The sequence below is a fragment of the Bufo gargarizans genome, chromosome 4, assembly GCF_014858855.1.
Source record: "Bufo gargarizans isolate SCDJY-AF-19 chromosome 4, ASM1485885v1, whole genome shotgun sequence".
Taxonomy (NCBI): Eukaryota; Metazoa; Chordata; class Amphibia; order Anura; family Bufonidae; genus Bufo; species Bufo gargarizans.
Genome location: NC_058083.1, coordinates 357,703,757 through 357,724,053, shown reverse-complemented (window position 1 = coordinate 357,724,053; position 20,297 = coordinate 357,703,757). Strand labels below are relative to the sequence as shown.

General features: G+C 40.5%; 1 protein-coding gene across 1 annotated transcript; it reads left to right on the top strand.

The window, feature by feature from the left end:
* The first annotated feature begins 2,204 nt into the window (after positions 1 to 2,204).
* Positions 2,205 to 8,309, top strand: LOC122935632. The gene is made up of 2 exons (XM_044291422.1): positions 2,205 to 7,056; positions 7,441 to 8,309. Exon 1 carries the CDS (start codon positions 4,282 to 4,284, stop codon positions 5,914 to 5,916), a length of 1,635 nt encoding a protein of 544 aa, XP_044147357.1. The 5' UTR covers positions 2,205 to 4,281; the 3' UTR covers positions 5,917 to 7,056; positions 7,441 to 8,309.
* The last annotated feature ends 11,988 nt before the right edge of the window (positions 8,310 to 20,297 follow it).

The following is a 20,297-nucleotide window of genomic DNA, read 5'->3' as shown; positions in this document are numbered from 1 at the left end:
GTAAATAATCATCTTAGGCTACTTTCACACCTGCGTTCAGGTGTCCGCTCCTGAGCTCCGCTAGCAGTGCTAGCCATGTGGGAGCATGCCTGCTGTTATTAGCCCCCTGCATTCCTGCACAGCAGTGCCAGCCATGTGGGAGCATGCCTGCTGTTATTAACCCCCTGCATTCCTCCGCCTGCACTGCAGTTCCAGCCATGTGGGAGCATGCCTGCTGTTATTAACCCCCTGCATTCCTGCATAGCAGTGCCAGCCATGTGGGAGCATGCCTGCTGTTATTAACCCCCTGCATTCCTGCACAGCAGTGGCAGCCATGTGGGAGCATGCCTGCTGTTATTAACCCCCCTGCATTCCTGCACAGCAGTGCCAGCCATGTGGGAACATGCCTGCTGTTATTAACCCCCTTGCATTCCTCCGCCTGCACTGCAGTTCCAGCCATGTGGGAGCATGCCTGCTGTTATTAACCCCCTGCATTATTTCTCCTACGCAGTAGTGCCATGTGTGACAGGAGAGAGCAGTAGTCATAGATGTGAACCTGACCAAGTTGATTCTGTTTTTTCATCCTCTGAAGGCACTAAGTATGGGAAAACTACTCTGAATGGGGCAATTGTTTTCCAAAATACATAGAACAAGGCACATGGCTGCACCTATACTGTGAAGGGGTTACAAATTAGAACTCTGAAGTAGAGCTCATCGAATTTCGTATTTTTGTTGTAAAAGCAGAATTGCGTTATGAATTGTTACCACGGACCATAATGCAATTCCACGACCGTTATAGGCATTCCGTTATTCATTCCGTCACAATGGAAGTCTATGGTCTGCATAACGGAAATGGGCCAGATCCGTTATGCAGCCCACAGACTTATATTATTATGGAATAGATAATGGAATGGCTCTATAGGACGTAGAATTGCGTTATGGTCCGTGGTAACAGAATTCATAATGCAATTCTGCATTTAACAGCAAAGTGTGAACGAATTTCTAAATACGAAATTCACCAATCTTTACTCCGAAGTTATCATTTTGGGCTAGTGGAAGCATCTGAACTGATGCAGGTTGCAGGGGCGTACATAGAAATCACTGTGCCCCATAGCAAGAATCTAAATTTGGCCGTTTGAACCCTTTTATTGCACATTCCAAAACCCATTTAATGCTCTCCTTTTACTCAATGAACTGTGCTTGCTACTGCGTTATAATGTATACCTTCAGGGCTGGACTGGGATAGCAAAACAGCCCTGGCACGCCATAAAGGTATAATAGATGCAGTGTCTACAGGTATATAGTATATACTTCAGAGTTTTGATATGTGAGGTATAGGGAATATTATATGCAATGTGTACAGGTATATATATTATATACAGTAGTGTGTTGAGATGTGAGGTACAAGGTATTATATATGCAGTGCGTACAGTTATATAGTATACTGCAGTGTATTGGATCTTTATAGTTTGGAGGCTTTTGAAGAGAAGTGGCAGATGAGGTTTAACACTAACACATGGAAGATAAGGAATTTTAGAATGGGTTGCATCGAAAGGGGCATAGATGCCCGTGATAAGAACATAGTCCTTCCACTTTACACATCACTAGTCAGACCACACATGGAGTACTGTGTACAGTTCTGGGCTCCTGTAAACAAGGCAGACATAGCAGAGCTGGAGAAGGTCCAGAGGAGGGTAACTAAAGTAATAACTGGAATGTGGCAACTACAGTACCCTGAAAGATTATCAAAATTAGGGTTATTCACTTTAGAAAAAAGATGACTGAGAGGAGATCTAAGGAGATCTAATATGTATAAATATATCAGGGGTCAGTACAGAGATCTCTCCCATCATCGGCAAAAAAATTAACTCGATTGCACATCAACATGCTATGCTTCGATCTCATATCTGCTACTCACAATGAACCAGCGCTACTTGGCGCATGTGTACCGCCTCCTATGCTACATGCTGACTGAGGCATTAGTATACATTTAGATCAAAAGGTATAAGCCCAATCACCATGCCATGTTTGCACCTACTGTAAATTTGTCCCCTCATCTCTTTTTCCCCAGGACTGTGACGAGGGGACATCCTCTGCATCTGGAGTAAAGAAGGTTTGTACACCTGTATTGTACGGTGTATAATAATATATGCAGTGTGTAAAGCTATATACAGCAGTGTACTAATACAGTATGTGAGGTATGAGGTTTAATAGATGCAGTGTAAGTGCTCCAGACTAAAAAAATGACCTAGGAGCCATTGGCTCCTAAACGGAAAAATTCTAGGAGCCAAATTACACGCGCTTTGAGTTCAATGCTTGGTCCGAACTCGTGTGAAATGGACCGAAAATTGAATATATAGTGAAGGGAAGGTAACATATTGATTGTTTCCTTATGTGTCCTCCCGCACTGTGTCTCTTTGTCTGTGTATACAATACCTCCTTCCTCTATTGTCATTGGTTCAGCCATTTTGTGTTCCCTTCGGTGCTTTTATACTTTATGGTCCCTGCTTCACAGCAGCCTGCTGTATGTTCTTCGTTGAGCGCCTGTCTCCTGTGAGCCTGCCTCCGCGTTGTCTACACTGAAGGTAGAAATCTTTGGAGCAGTGTGGTCTCCGCAAGAAGGAGACAAGGAAGTGTGCCTTTTAAGGGAGGAAGCCATAATATCAGCTCCTGGTAATGTATCAGTTACAGTATGCAGTCAGTTAGACTATTCAACTTACTATGTGGATGCCGAAGTGTTTAGGAAGGCAGAGTTTAGGACTTGTGTAAAGCGGCGTGACTAGTGTGTATTTTATTTTTTATTTTTAACGCAGCCAAGTTCAATAAAGCAGCATGTTTAACTAATCAATATTTTTGCCTGACTCTATGCTTGAATTAAAAAATCATTAATGTTGTATGTTATTTTATTTTTAGTTGTAGGTTCAAAACCAGAAATTAGGATTTTATTAAAGGTAACTATGATTTTAATAGTGCACCCTGATTATCTCTTGAAGATTGTGGCTGATGAAGATGGATATGCGTTCAATGTTTTCATGCAATTACGCCTGAGGTAAGCTTGATGATTTCAAACGAATCGTTAATTCAGTTTGTATGCCAGCAAACATATTATTTGTTTATCTTTATATTTTTTTTTGAAATCTTGATTCTAAGAGGATTTGTACCTCTTACACCTGCTGACCTGTTTCATGTTTGTTTGGCTGCAGAAGGTATCTGTGTTGGTCCCATGTTCTACCGTGCCTGCATAGCACTGAGAAATGAAATGGAATCTGTCAGCTTCAAAACATTAACAAAACTCGAGTAAGCAGTGTCTGAGTGACGGTTGAGTCCGGTTATTTAATATTTTTCTTCATTTTCACTTGAATTCCAACACTGTGCTCCCACAAACCCCCAGTAAAATCCATTGAGAATGCTCCTCTTTGAGTCGCCTATATTATGTGCATAATCTCGAGTCCTCTTAATGCATTTTACTCCTGGTTTGTCAAAGAACAATGACGGAATTCTAGTGAGTATGAAGTTAAAAGTTACATAAACGGACTAGCCAAAAATTATATTATACAACGCTTGTGCTACTTTCGTGCTAGTGTTTTAGTTTTCCGGTATTGAGTTTCGAAATCGGGTCTCAATACCGGTAATAAAAAATATGCTTCAGTTTGAGTGTATGCTTCAGTGTCAATGGGTATAAAACTGAACTGACCAGAACACTCCAAAATGCATTCCGTTCCATTCCCAGACCGGAGAACAAACCGCAACATGTTGTAGTTTGCTTTCCGTCCTGGGATGTGGAGCAGTAAAAATCCTAGTGTGAAAGTAGCCTTACTCTAGTTTAGAGCTGTTTTTTGCAGTAAACCTATTCACATATGCAAATGACACCCCGGGGAGACAGGATATTGCTTTAAAAAATATTATAATAATAACTGCACTTTTACTGCAATTGTCGTTCCCTCTCCACTTTTCTTGAAAGGGGCTATTAGTGCAAACCTTATAATAATTGGTTATGTAAATAAAATCATAGAGATAAAATCATAGAGATAAAATTAGTTGCTGACAGATCAGAGCTAATCAGAGCTTCTAGGTCTAACACCAACACCCCCCTGCATCTAGAGGATCAATTTTTACATATTTTAACATAAGTATTTCTTTCGGCAATGATGGCAGATTTGACCGCATGCCTTCAACAGCACGAAGCACCAAAAACTGCTCCACTAGTCATAGTTACAAATCTTCTTTATAATGTTATTTTGATTTGTTCCATAATTAATTTGTATTCTCTTTGTTCTTTACAGAAAAATTAAGATTTATAAAATGCCTTTGTGCGTCATCTCCAATTGCCTTAGTAAAACAGGGCGAAAGGGCCAGGATCCAAACATAATTTTGTACCCCTTTCTTAAAAAAATAGATAATATAAAAGAATGGCTTTTACAAACTGGAACTGATTTTGACAATGTGAATGTCTTGGCCATGAAAATACTTGAAGAAAACAAAACTAATAAATACAGAATGTGTTCTCTAAACTTCAAAACAGAATGCTACAAGATTACTCAAAGTGGGAAATTTTTGTTACCGGATGCCAAACCGACAGTTTTTGATTTGCCAGAAGATGGGGATAGTTTGATTTTGGATACCTTAAAGAAAAAGAAGAGTAAAAGGAAGAGACCTTTGGAATCAACTTCAGTGGAAACTCAAAAAATTATATTAATAAGCCTGGATCATACTTATTCGGTTTTAGAAACCTTGGATTCCGGAAACCAGTGTTCGATTGCAACTCAGACCGATTTCACCTTGCTAAACTCTACAATCATTTTTAGACCGGATACCGAACAACTTGTTGATGTGTGTGTGTGTGTGTGTGTGTGTGTAGACTGCCCCAAATCGGATTCAATTGGATTCAACAATCAAATTAGCAATTGTATGCCCGCCAACATCTATACCAGCACTCCAATCAAACCTACCAACGAATTTTCATCTCCACAAAAGAAACGTGCCAATTTGCAAATTTTACAGGTAAGAGAAGAAACAGAATGGGATGACAATATTATGGATGACATCATAACTCTTTCACTGATTGAAGAACAGTACAAAGAAACAGTGGACTTTACTACAGAGTCTATCCTGGCGAATGAAGAACAAAATCACGACAGCGATCTGGATTACATTCCACCGGATACATGTGAAGATTCTGAAATGGTCGGATTTGCTTCAATAATTTATGGTGAAAAAGACCTCGTCGTTCAAGAGTATCAGAGTCCATCGGAAGAAGACCAAGTTAATGAGAAGAAGTTGATCATATTTGAGTCCTGTCTAGACCATTTACTATACATGGTAAAATGTCAGTATTCTACAGAATGCAATTACACGGTAAAGTCCTTTTCAAAAATATACACTGGATCCTCTTGTTGGATAACAGGTAAGTGTTATCAAGGTCATAAATTCTTTATAATGGAGACACAACCTAAGGTAGGCAGCTTTTACTCTGGAAACTTATTATTGGCAGCATCTATTCTTTTCAGTGGTCAGAATTTTCAAAAGGTTAATGAATTATTTAGCATTCTTGGCCTTGTAACATTTTCTGAAAAAACTTTTTATTGTTATCAAAGCAATTTTTTATTCCCTGTAATAGATCTCGCCTGGCAGGAGGAAAAAAGTAAAACACGTGTTCAGCTACAGAGGGAGCCACTTTGTATTGCAGGTGATGGGCAATGTGACAGTCCAGGTCACAGTGCCAAATACTGCATCTATACGATGATCGATACTTTGACAGAGAAAGTCATAGACTTTGAAATTGTACAACGCTCCCAATGCTCATTGTCTGTTGCTATGGAAAAGTTTGCTTTTGAAATTGTAACGGATAGTATGATTTCAAATGGTTTTAATATAGTCATTTTTGCATCGGATCGGCATGTTGGAATTAGAAAAAAAAATATGCACCGATTATTCTAACATTAAACATCAATTTGATGTGTGGCATTATGCCAAGTCAATTAAAAAGAAATTGACAAAATCAAGTCGCAACAAGTTTGGAAAGGAAATTATACCATGGATTGATAAAATAGATAGACATTTTTGGTGGAGCATCCAAACTTGCAATGATGAAGTTCATAACCTAAAAGAACGATGGCTTTCTGTGTTGAAGCATATCTGTAATGAGCACACGTGGGAAGGTGATTTTTATACCCAATGTGGGCATGATCCTATTTGCCAGGAAAATGAGGAGGAAAAGGTATTCTGGCTCAACAAAGAAACAGCCCCCTTCTTGACCATACAAAAAATTGTAATCCACAGCTAATTTCAGATCTTTCTCACTTAGAAAACAATTGCCATACTGGTTCTATTGAAAATGTTCACAGTATGGCTTTGAAATACCGTACTAAAATAATTCATTTTGGAATAGATGCAATGGAGGCAAGGACCAAGCTTGCTATCCTTTCCCACAATCATAATGTGGGAAGACAGTTGGCCACAGTGAAATGTCCGAAAAAAAACACTGAACCCAAAGGAACATTTCGAACAAAATTGGTAGTCCCCAAAGGTAAAAATCGGTGGATAGTTAAAAACATTTATGAAAAAGTAAATGTCCAATATCTAGAAAAGGTGGCTGTATCAGTGTTGAAAATTGCCTAGGGAGAATTATCGCATAATTGGTCTTCCAGAACTCCTTCATTACCACCAAACATTTCCAATTTGGAAAGACCCAATAAAGAAGAGATTAAAAAGCAACAACACACAAGATACCGGTCAATCGCACGTTATCAAAATTAATTGGCCTGCCATTGGCTGTTCCTCTTGACATCGAAAGTTTTCATCAGCGCACAGGTAGAAGTGGCGGTGCGGGGAACAGGAGTGGCGCGGGTAGCCAAATAAGTACATTCATTGTGAGGGGCACAGTGTGTGGGAGTAAGGCATTTCATTGTCTTGGATAACCCCTTTAAGTTTTATAGGTTTTGAGGTTTATATTTATACTGTTATTTAAAAAAATTCTTCACATTTTATGCATATATGAAAAATCTTTAATCTAAAAAAAAATGATATTTTATTTTTTAAATAGATTCAATTCGTCATCCCCTACAATTTTATTATTAGGTAAGTAATGGCAATGGATTTGTATTCTTATGAAATCTGGTCTACATAGCTCATTGTTAAATGAGATTTGTGTGTGCTTCAACATCGCTTTCACTCCTCTAAACACATACTTATCACAGGCAAACAGATCAACTTAGTTTGACATACATTTCATCATTACTTTCAACTGGATTTGGCCACAAGACACATGAACGATTGAACATCTCCTCATTTAGAAGGATGCAGAGCTTCTGTCACTGTTGCTTGATCAATAATATGATATTTGTGTTAACATGGCAGACTGCCAAGAACTGTCTCCCACCATTGCATTCAATAGCCAAAACTGTAATTTAGTCTGCTTAGAACTGATATAATTGTTAATTTAGATTTTTTTTCTCTTTACAGGTTTTCTGGAAGAGTTTGTTGGAGGTAATTATTTGAAAAAATTGCCACAAATAAAATATAAACATTTATGAAAATAAAAATACAATTGGAAAAATAATATATTTAAATCATTCATTAAATATAAATGACTAAATCAACTATTTATAATCCTTTTGCCAGGTTTCCATTTATATTAGATTTTTTTTTTTTTTTTTAAATTAGTTAAAAAATATAGGTAGAATTGTATATCCCTAAAAAATAACATTTTTAGACCCTGGCACTGAGTCATACAATGAAAAAATGTTTTATAGGAGGTCGATTACAAATAAATTATATATTAGACCGTGTAGCTGAACAAAATTAAAATTAGACCGCAGATTAAAGCCCTATGAAAACACCAACACAGAATTAATTATCTGATCACGACACAATAATAACTCAATAAGACCTTAGTCCACAATAAAAGCTCTGATCGTAGTCTTCAACGCGTCCGTGGCCTCCGTAACTAATGTACGCTTAAATAATAAGGCAACTACTCATTAGTATTCACAAAATAATTTTTAGTGTTAATTTTTACCCAATTTTTGGTAAAAATAAAATTGTAAGTGCACTAAGATCCCTGGGCGACACTCTACGTAGCCTTCTACTTAGTTCTTATTTTTTTGGACCCATGAAAGATCCTCTTTAAAAAATAAATACCGATTTTAAATCTATTATATTCCAAATCAAATTCTCTATGAAAATATTTAATTAGTATTAATGTTTGTGACCAACTCCTTTAATTAGCAGATTTACCCTATTTACCAGTTTTAGTAAATTAACCACTTCAGCCCCGCTAGGTGAAACCCCCTTCATGACCAGAGCACTTTTTACACTTCGGCACTACACTCCTTTCACCGTTTATCGCTCGGTCATGCAACTTACCACCCAAATGAATTTTACCTCCTTTTCTTCTCACTAATGGAGCTTTCATTTGGTGGTATTTTATTGCTGCTAACATTTTTACTTTTTTTGTTATTAATCAAAATGTAACGATTTTTTTGCAAAAAAATGACATTTTTCACTTTCAGCTGTAAAATTTTGCAAAAAAAATGACATCCATATATAAATTTTTCGCCAAATTTATTGTTCTACATGTCTTTGATTAAAAAAAAATGTTTGGGCAAAAAAAAAATGGTTTGGGTAAAAGTTATAGCATTTACAAACTATGGTACAAAAATGTGAATTTCCGCTTTTTGAAACAGCTCTGACTTTCTGAGCACCTGAGGTTCTACAATGCCCAAACAGTAGAAAACCCCCACAAATGACCCCATTTCGGAAAGTAGACACTCTAAGGTATTCGCTGATGGGCATAGTGAGTTCATAGAACTTTTTATTTTTTGTCACAAGTTAGCGGAAAATGATGATGATTTTATTTTTTTATTTTTTCTTACAAAGTCTCATATTCCACTAACTTGCGACAAAAAATAAAAAATTCTAGGAACTCACCATGCCCCTCACAGAATACCTTGGGGTGTCTTCTTTCCAAAATGGGGTCACTTGTGGGGTAGTTATACTGCCCTGGCAATTTAGGGGCCCAAATGTGTGAGAAGTACCTTGCAATCAAAATGTGTAAAAAATGGCCTGCAAAATCTGAAAGGTGCACTTTGGAATATGTGCCCCTTTGCCCACCTTGGCAGCAAAAAAGTGTGACACATCTGGTATCGCCGTACTCAGGAGAAGTTGGGGAATGTGTTTTGGGGTGTCATTTTACATATACCCATGCTGGGTGAGAAAAATATCTTGGTCAAATGCCAACTTTGTATAAAAAAATGGGAAAAGTTGTCTTTTGCCAAGATATTTCTCTCACCCAGCATGGGTATATGTAAAATGACACCCCAAAACACATTGCCCAACTTCTCCTGAGTACGGCGATACCAGATGTGTCACACTTTTTTGCTGCCAAGGTGGGCAAAGGGGCACATATTCCAAAGTGCACTGTAAAAATCATGCGGACGTCTGAATGGAGCCTTACAGGGGGGTGATCAATGACAGGGGGTGATCAGGGAGTGTATATGGGTGATCACCCGCCTGTCATTGATCACCCCCCTGTAAGGCTCCATTCAGACGTCCGTATGCTTTTTGCGGATCCGATCCATGTATCCGTGGATCCGTAAAAATCATACGGACGTCTGAACGGAGCCTGACAGGGGGGTGATCAATGACAGGGCGGTGATCAATGACAGGGGGGTGATCAGGGAGTTTATATGGGGTGATCATGGGTGATCAGGGGTTTATAAGGGGTTAATAAGTGACGGGGGGGGGGGGGTGTAGTGTAGTGTGGTGTTTGGTGCTACTGTACTGACCTACCTGAGTCCTCTGGTGGTCGATCCTAACAAAAGGGACCACCAGAGGACCAGGTAGGAGGTATATTAGACGCTGTTATGAAAACAGCGTCTAATATACCTGTTAGGGGTTAAAAAATTCAGATCTCCAGCCTGCCAGCGAGCGATCGCCGCTGGCAGGCTGGAGATCCACTCGCTTACCTTCCGTTCCTGTGAGCGCGCGCATTTCACAGGAAATCTCGGCTCTCGCGGGAGGACGCGTATATGCGTCCACCCAGAAGAGCAGGACCGCCGGCAGGACGCAATCCTGCGTACGGCGGTCCTGAGGAAGTTAATGTTAACATTACATGAGCTATTACATTTTATATTGATATGAATAAATGTAATGTATAAAAAGTAGGTAGATTAAAAAATAACACCCTTTGTAAACTGACTTTATTTGATTACATTTTATTGTGGTTATTTGTGCAAAAAAATAAAATAAAAATGTAGAAATTATTACTGTGTCTTTGCATTCATTTACGTGTTTTGATTAAAACAATTTGTTTATTCAAGTATATCCAGATTTTACAACAAATATCTGGTTTAAATGACCCATATTGAAGTAAAAACATATTAAAAAAATAAGTCCGTTACAAAATTGACATTTTTGGATATGTAGACTTCAATAGATAGACCTAGATAGATGGTAGATATCCTTGATAGATAGGTCAAATTAGATGGTATACAGCAAAAGTAATGCAAATTCTGGGGGTTAGTATATTTTTTGAACGCTGTTGAATCTGACTGTGTGCCCCCACAAACTACCAGTCAAATGCAGTAAGAAGACTTATTTTCTCAAGAAAAAAAAAATGTATAGGCTAATATAGGTGTCTTTTACTCGCGGTGTATGTAACATCAACATAACGGATTTTGGGTATAGAGCTAAGGACATGGGCTGCTAGATTGCTCCTAGCACATCCGCAATATCCAGTCCCCATAGCTCTGTGTGCTTTTATTGTGCCATAAAAACAATTTTATAGATATGTAAATTAGGCTACTTACATTTCCGGAGCCCAGCTACGCCCAGCGTGAAGGAGCCCAGCACCGCCCCGCATACTCCGAATCTCCTCCCTGCTCACCAACGTCACAAAGCTAGAGCGATGTAAAAGCACACAGAGCGATGGAGACTGGGTATTGCGGACGTGCTAGCGGCCATCTAGCAACCCATGTCCTCAGCTCTATACACAAAATCCCATTGACAGGTTCCCTTTAAACGAATCCGAGGTCCCTTAAACTACATGCTCCTTACTATAGTTTGTAGAGTCTTTCAGAGCTGACATATTACCTTTAACATGATCATATAGACGGACATAACACCTTCGTTCTTACAGATTACGTAATCTAAAACTTTGCACTAATTACACTAGCCGACACGTTATATCGGCACATAGTAGTTAAAGGGAACTTGTCACTGGGATTTTGTGTATAGAGCAGAGGAAATGGGTTGCTAGATGGACGGTAGCACATCCGCAATACCCAATACCCATAGCTCAGTGTGCTTTTATTGTGTAAATAAAAAAAAAGATTTGATATGTATGAAAATTAACGTTAGATGAGTCCTGTCCCCGACTCATCTCACGTACAGGACTCATCTCAGGTTAATTTGTATATGTATGAAATCAGTTTTTTTACACAATAAAAGCACACAGAGCTATGGGGACTCGGTATTGCGGATGTGATAGCGGCCATCTAGCAACCAGTGTCCTTAGCTATATACACAAAATTCCGGTGAGAAGTTCCCTTTAAATAATTTCTTTCGTCACACTTACTTGCGTCCTGACTATGTGCTATAGCAAACTAGTGGTAAAATGCACTCAGAGTACTCCGTGGCTCACTGACATAATGCAGAGGACTTGCCGAAGAGTTTTGTGGGAGCACAACATCAGAATGGAAGTAAATTTGAAGATAAAAATTACATACTCAGCAACTAACATAGTAACATAGTACATAAGGCCGAAAAAACACAATTGTCCATCCAGTTCGGCCTGTTATCCCGCAAGTTGATCCAGAGGAAGGCAAAAAAAAAAAAACCCTGTGAGGTAGAAGCCAATTTTCTCCACTTTAGGGGAACTTAAACTTCCTCCCCGACTCCAATCAGGCAATCAGAATAACTCCCTGGATCAACAACCCCTCTCTAGTAGCTATAGCCTGTAATATTATTAAGCTCCAGAAATACGTCCAGGCCCCTCTTGAATTCCTTTATTGTACTCACCATCACCACCTCCTCAGGCAGAGAGTTCCATAGTCTCACTGCTCTTACCGTAAAGAATCCTTTTCTATGTTTGTGTACAAACCTTCTTTCCTCCAGACGCAGAGGATGTCCGCTCGTCACAGTCACAATCCTGGGGATAAATAGCTGATGGGATAGATCTCTGTACTGACCCCTGATATATTTATACATATTAATTAGATCTCCCCTCAGTCGTCTTCTTTCTAAAGTGAATAACCCTAACTAGGTTGTGTATTATATTTTTATACTGAATAACGGATTTTAGAACACATGGCTTTTAAGCCAGTTTTCATTAAAGGGTACCTGTCAACAGGATTTTGGGTATAGAGCTGAGGACATGGGTTGCTAGATGGCCGCTAGCACATCCACAATACCCAGCCAACATAGCTCTGTGTGCTTTTATTGTGTAAAAAAAAAAAAGATTTGATACATATGCAAATTAACCTGAGATGAGTCCTGTCCCTGACTCATCTCACGTACAGGACTCATCTCAGGTTAATTTGCATATGTATTAAATCATTTTTTTTTTTTTACACAATAAAAGCACACAGAGCTATGGGGACAGCAATCGAGGGAATAGGACGACGGTTCCCAAGGCCAAGGTAGCTATGAACCCAGCCGGTAAATACGCTGTTTTCCTCAGAAGCCTGATTTTTAAGCGTTGATCAATTAAAAATGAAAATAAAAATCATGGTTAGTTATGGTTCTTTTTTATTCAATACAAAGCTTCCAGGGTGGTCCCCTGTTCTTAGATGTGCGAAAGAGTCTCTATTGGACACAATGATGATACGGATTCACCTAGATGATCAATGTCTTCTGCACATTGACTCTTCCAGTTTAGATCATGGCCTCTATGCCTCTGGTGGTCAAATTGCATGAGTTGCTGAAATTTCTAATGGAGGTACTTCTCAAATTACAACCTCAATGCATCCACTGTACTTTGATTTACTCACATATCCTTTTAACACTTTTGTTTTTGTCATCATGTCCTTAACCCCTTAAGGACATAGGACGTACCGGTACGCCCTATTTCCCGAGTCCTTAAGGACCAAGGACGTACCGGTACGTCCTAACTTTAAAATCGGCATTCTGGCGCCCCAGGGGTTAATTTGAACAGGATGCCGGCTGAAATCATTCAGCCGGCATCCTGTCAAGACGCCAGGGGGGGGTCATGTGACCCCCCCCGTGTCGGCGATCGCAGCAAACCGCAGGTCAATTCAGACCTGCGGTTTGCTGCGCTTTTTGCAGTTTCTGATCGCGGGGATCAGAAACTTCAGAGTGTCTAAAATCAATATTGTACACCCCCCCTGCACCCCTGCACGATTTGATGGCGGTGGGTGGTGCAGGGGGGGGTGTCGCAGGCGGTGGGGGCGTTGCGGGAGGCGGGCGGTGCGGCAGGCGGGATTGCGATTCCCCCGCCCGCCTCCCATTGCATAATCGTTGGTGTACAGTGGGTATACCAGGGTGCCAGCACATTGCTGCCACCCTGGTATAAACGGCTGACATCGTTGATCCGATGTCAGCCGTTTAACCCTTTCCATACAGCGGTCCGTACGGACCGCTGTATGGAAAAGGTTAACAGTAAGAGGGAGCTCCCTCCCTCTCCGATTGGGGGGCTGCTGTGCCTTTGCAGCCCCCCGATGGAGAGGGAGAGAGCCCCCAGACAGCCCCCTGAAGCCCCGTCCTTACCCTTCCCCGTCTGCGAAGTTGTGGCAGACGGGGAAGGTTCCCATGGCAACAGGACGCCTGCTCAGGCGTCCTGCTGTCCATGGTGCTGAACAGATCTATGCTGAAAGCATAGATCTGTTCAGTGTAAGTAAAATACAGTACAGAAACCTATATAGGTTCTGTACTGTATTTTACAGACATCAGACCCACTGGATCTTCAAGAACCATGTGGGTCTGGGTCAAAAAATGTAAAAAATAAGTGAAAAAAGTTAAGATAAAAAAGAAAATTTATCACTGAATAAAAATTACAAAATAAAATACACTACACATATTTAGGTATCGCCGCGTCCATAACGACCTGATCTATAAAACGGTCATGTTACTTTCCCCGCACAGTGAACGCCATAAAAATAAAAAAATTTTGCCCACCTTACTTCCCCAAAAAGTCGCATGTACGCCCAAATAGTACCAATCAAACCGTCATCTCATCCCGCAAAAATGAGACCAAAAAACTATGGCTCTTAGACTATGGAAACACTAAAACATGATTTTTTTTTTGTAAAAACATACATAAATAAAAATAAAGTATACATATTAGGTATCACCGCGTCCGTATCGACCGGCTCTATATAAATATCACGTGACCTAACCCCTCAGGTCACCACCGTAAAAAAAAAAATTAAAAAAAAATTGGGAAAAAAATGAATTTTTTGCAATCTTGCGTCACAAAAAGTGTAATAGCAAGCGATCAAAAAGTCATATGCACCCCATAATAGTGCCAATCAAACTGTCATCTCATCCCGCAAAAAATTAGACCCTACTCAAGATAATCGCCCAAAAACTGAAAAAACTATGGCTCTTAGACTATGGAGACACTAAACAATTTTTTGGTTTTAAAAATGAAGTTATTGTATAAAACTTACATAAATAAAAAAAATTGTATACATATTAGGTATCGCCGCGTCCGTGACAAACTGCTCTATAAAATTACCACATGATCTAACCTGTCAGATAAATGTTGTAAATAACAAAAAAAAAAGTGCCAAAAAAGCTATTTCTTGTTACCTTGCCGCACAAAAAGTGTAATATAGAGCAACCAAAAATCATATGTACCCTAAACTAGTACCAACAATACTGCCACCCTATTCCGTACTTTCTAAAATGGGGTCACTTTTTTGGAGTTTCTACTCTAGGGGTGCATCAGGGGGGCTTCAAATGGGACATGGTGTCAAAAAACCAGTCCAGCAAAATCTGCCTTCCAAAAACCGTATGGCATTCCTTTCCTTCTGCGCCCTGCCCTGTGCCCATACAGAAGTTTACGACCACATATGGGGTGTTTCTGTAAACTACAGGATCAGGGCCATAAATATTGAGTTTTGTTTGGCTGTTAACCCTTGCTTTGTAACTGGAAAAAAAATATAAAAATGGAAAATCTGCCAAAAAAAGTGAAATTTTGAAATTGTATCTCTATTTTCCATTAAATCTTGTGCAACACCTAAAGGGTTAACGAAGTTTGTAAAATCAGTTTTGAATACCTTGAGGGGTGTAGTTTCTTAGATGGGGTCACTTTTATGGAGTTTCTAATCTAGGGGTGCATCAGGGGGCTTCAAATGGGACATGGTGTCAAAAAAAACTGTCCAGCAAAATCTGGCTTCCAAAAACCATACGGCGCACCTTTCACTCTACGCCCCGCTGTGTGGCCGTACAGTAGTTTATGGCCACATATGGGGTGTTTCTGTAAACGGCAGAGTCAGGGCAATAAAGATACAGTCTTGTTTGGCTGTTAACCCTTGCTTTGTTAGTGGAAAAAATGGGTTAAAATGGAAAATTAGGCCAAAAAATGAAATTCTCAAATTTCATCCCCATTTGCCAATAACTTTTGTGCAACACCTAAAGGGTTAACGGAGTTTGTAAAATCAGTTTTGAATACCTTGAGGGGTGTAGTTTATAGAATTGGGTCATTTTTGGGCGGTTTCTATTATGTAAGCCTCGCAAAGTGACTTCAGAGCTGTAGTGGTCCCTAAAAATTGTGTTTTTGTAAATTTCTGAAAAATTTCTAGATTTGCTTCGAAACTTCTAAGCCTTGTAACATCACCAAAAAATAAAATATCATTCCCAAAATAATGCACTTGGGCATCAGTGTTTCTCCCAAGTTCATATGTGCCCGCATTTCTTATCAACAACTATTTTAATATGTGCAATTGTGCCTCTAGGACAATTGGGGGGGGGGGGGGGCTAGATGGCCTTGACGTTACACAAAGGTTCAGCTCTATCTATAACAACTGCAATGCCCTCTGCACTTTGACAGGACCAGGCAGTGAAAAACATCATCAACCTCGTCCTGTCAAAGTGCAGAGGGCATGGCAGTTGCAGAGAGAGCTGAACCTTTGTTTAATGGCAATGCCCCCCTTTGTTCTAGAGGCTCATTTGAATATATTAAAACATAATTTTTCTCTGCAATGTAGGAACATTAAAGGGAACCTGTCACCGGGAATTTGGGTATAGAGCTAAGGACATAGGTTGCTAGATGGCCGCTAGCACATCGGCAATACCCGGTTCCAATAGCTCTGTGTGTTTTTATTTTGTTTAAATAAAACTATTTGATACATATCCACATTGGCCTGAGATGAGTCCTGTCCCTGACTCATCTCACACACAGCCTCATCTCAGGTTAATTGGCATATGTATCAAATTGGTTTTTTTACACAATAAAAGCACACAGAGCTATGGGGACTGGGTATTGCCGATGTGCTAGCGGCCATCCTGCAAACCATGTCCTCAGCTCTATACACAAAATTCTGCTTACAGGTTCCCTTAACATAGGACCAACAGATCTTCAGCTGCTATGTTCACATGTAACAGGTCATCCAGTTTTTGTGATCTAAATCTCCCTAGAGAGGTTGCAGGATAATAAAACATGGATTATAGACTCTTTTTTATGTTGATGACCATGTTTCATTGAGATCCTCTAGTGAATGGTGTAAAAAAAATTAATGTAATGCTAGCACATTTAGAATATGGGGCCAACACAGAGGAATTTATCTGAAAAAACTTAAAGAGGACAGATGCGCTGATTGCAGTAGTATGTCATTAATGAGCAAGTAATTCCCGAGAACAAGCATCATAATCGTTGCAGACGAGGCCTTGAAAAGAGTCAGATCTACAAGAAAAAAGTAAGAGTTATTCAGAAGCTTATGATCTCCCCTCCCATCTGCTGTTGACTGCCAGTTGGGAGAAAAGTAAGGAAAAGACTGTCAATCATCAGCAGATGGGTTGGGTGAGTTGAAGATGACAAATAACTCTGACTCTTCTCAGGTAGATTTGACTCTTTTCGAGGTCTGTGCTTCAATGATTATGATGCTGTTTCTTGGATGACCACTTACTTGTAACTCTTGAGTGACACACCGCTAAAATCATCATGTCTGTCCCTACTTTATGCTGCTCTGAGTTAGGGCAGCATAAAGTTCATGACCGGTTCCCTTTACTTCAGAGGTGTTCCACTCCGGAGCTTTATGATAACTGATTGGTGAGAATGGCCATTGAATGACCAGACAATCTGAGAAATATTCTGTCTTTAGCTTTACACCAATAGCTTATTCTCTCTCTCTGTCTGTAACAGCTGCGGAGTCAACAGTTAGATTCCCATGGCCAAACAGCAGACATGTACAGCGTGTGGAAATGTCCCTTCGTGCACCGCTGAGAGACAATTGGGTGAACCCAATGCCTCCTTCTCGGTTCCACGTTCTCCATAGTAGGCTGATATCCATGTTCCTGAGAAATCAGCCAGCACAAGAGAACCATTTCCTCCTCAGCCATAATGCAACAGAAAATTGTACTCAAAAACCAATGTCGCCAAAACACAGGATTCAAAGTACGCTCTCAATGCTGCACAAAGCTGAAGCTAATGGAGTCACAACGATCACATGGCCAAGTTAAATAGGGGGAGTGAAAGGGGATGTGGCCAAAAATGATGATGTCCAGTTTTTTTTTTTACTTCTGTATATGATCCTTATAAAACTGACCAAATACGGAAACCATACGGATATGTTTCCTAGCACATACAGAACAGACACAGAATGGAAACGGAAACACGACGGAAACAAAAAACGGAACAATGGATCCGTGAAAAACGGACCGCAAATCACTAAAATGGCATACGTTTGTGTGAAAGAGGCCTTAGGGACTTGAAAATACATCTAGATATAGATTAATAGTTTAGGTTAGTGTGGGATTTAGGGTAATTTTGTGTCTTTCTGTCCGTCCTTGTTAAAAAGTTTTGTTTTAATAGTTTTTTGTTTGACTGTCTGCTTGTTTCTGTGTTAGTTTATTTAAAAAAAAGTTTTTGGGGTGTTTAGCTGTGTTCTGTCTTGTCTTTGCAGCTGATTGTCCGAGTTCTTTGTGTTTAGATTTGTTATATCTGTTTGGTCTTCTTTACGTCTGATTGTCTGCGTTTTTTCTGTTTTATAGTTAGAAAAAAATAAACATAGTTTTGTTCTTTCTGTTTAGCTTTGTTACATCTGTCTTGTCTTTGCGTCCGATTGTCCGAGTTCTTTGTGTTTAGATTTGTTATATCTGTCTGGTCTTCTTTACGTCTGATTGTCTGCGTTTTTTCTGTTTTATAGTTAGAAAAAAATAAACATAGTTTTGTTCTTTCTGTTTAGCTTTGTTACATCTGTCTTGTCTTTGCGTCTGATTGTTCGTGTTTTTTGTGTTTTATAGTTAGAAAAAAAAAAAAGTTGGGTTCTTTCTGTTTAGCTTTGTTACATCTGTCTTGTCTTTGCGTCTGATTGTCCACGTTTTTTCTGTTTTATAGTTAGAAAAAGAATAGTTTGGTTCTTTCTGTTTAGCTTTGTTACATTTGTCTTGTATTTCCATCTGATTGTCTGCGTTTCTCTTTGTTAGTTTTATAAAACAAAAAAATAAGGTTTCGTTTGTTCTGTGTTTGTGTCTGATTGTCTGCGTGTTTCTGTTTGTCTTAGTTTATTGTCATAAAAAAACAAAAAAAAGTTTTATATTTTCTTTGAATTAGTTTGGTTTTTAAGTTAGGGGTTTTAATTTACGTTTATTGCTTTAATTTATTTTATTTTTATTTTTTTACATTACAAGTTAAATCTAATTTTTTTGACACACGTCCCTACCCCAATAAAGTTTTACCCCAAACACCTTTTAAATTAGTTTAGTAAATAAAATAAAACAATAATATGAGTGCATCGGGCCGTGCAGGCAGCAACGGTGGGGCCAATAGAGGAGTCAGTTCCGGTGCTGGACCGCTGCCAGCACGGGGCTGCTCCTCCAGTCAGGGACAGGCAGGAGCAGGTGGCAGGGGTGTCCGCCTGATCCGTGACTTTATTAGTTTTAGCAGCTGTCCAAGGGCCATACATTCGCAGGATCCCGAAACAGTGATGGCTCTGGTGGCTGACTCAAGTGCCACGGAGTCCTCAGCCCCAGTTCATAGCAGCAGCAGTAGCGGGAGATCTACGCCTCCTGTAGAAGCAACCCCACTACCACAGAATTATCCCCGCTCATGTTTGAAGACGAGGACACTGAGCTGGACATTCTGGGGAGGCAATGCAGGAGGCTGAATTACAGTTCAGCCCTCAAGATGGGCAGGACTTTTTTGAAGGGATGGGGGATAACGAGGAGGAGGAGGGGGTAACTACAATACATATCCCTTTGAAATCCCTTCCAACAGGTTTGGGTGGTTTGAAAAACACAAAAACCGCACCTAGTCAGACCCAGGTGTCAGCGAGGGGACAGCGGATCCCGGTGAGGGGCTCCATGTTAGCTGTTCTCCTCAGTCCACCACAGTTTGGCACCGGGTCTGACATTGCAGATGAGGAGGAGGGCGACGCCGAATGGGTGCCACCTACTTTGTCAAGTGACAGCAGCACTGAAGAAGGTAGGCACCCGAGGCAAACGGTGCGCCAGGTCTCCAGGGAGCCCATTGGCAGGGGCTCTACTGTTGAGAGGAGCAGGCAGCAGCCCCACAGTGCACACAGAGCCCCAACAGGCGCAAGCCAGCACCACCCCATCGGACAGGAGGTTGGTGCGGAAGTCGCCTGTTTGGGCTTTCTTCACCCTGGCAACAGATGATGTTACTGTTGCCATTTGTAACCTCTGTCATGCCAGGGTGAGGAGAGGGAGGTCAGTTGCTCGTCTGGGTACCACAGCCCTGAACCAGCACATACGACTGAACCACTGGCGGAAGTGGGAACAGAGTAAGAGTTGTACTAGCAGCAGCGCCACCGGCATTGCGCAGGGGACAGCAGCTCCTGCCACTGTACAGCAACTCCTCCTCTCTATTGCAACTACTGATTCCCACCCCCCAGCTCCCTCTAGTAGAGGTATTGGTACCGGCAGCCATCCCTCTGCAACCAGTGCACCCTCCTCTATCATCTCCTCTGCCGTCTGGTGCCAGCCATCAGTTGCTGATGCTTTTGAACGCACCGTGCCCTATGCCCCAGGGGACCAACGTGTGCGTTTACTCAATGGGCTCCTGGTAAGGGCCAATCTGGTTGACAGCAACCCATTTAGGCAGATGTTGGAGCAGGCCCAACCCAGATGGCGTGTCCCCAGCCGCCATTACTTTGCCAGGACTGGCGTCCCTGCCCTAC

Excerpts from the sequence above, each read along its gene's own strand:
- LOC122935632 (XM_044291422.1), top strand. The coding sequence starts at position 4,282 with ATGCCTTTGTGCGTCATCTCCAATTGCCTTAGTAAAACAGGGCGAAAG.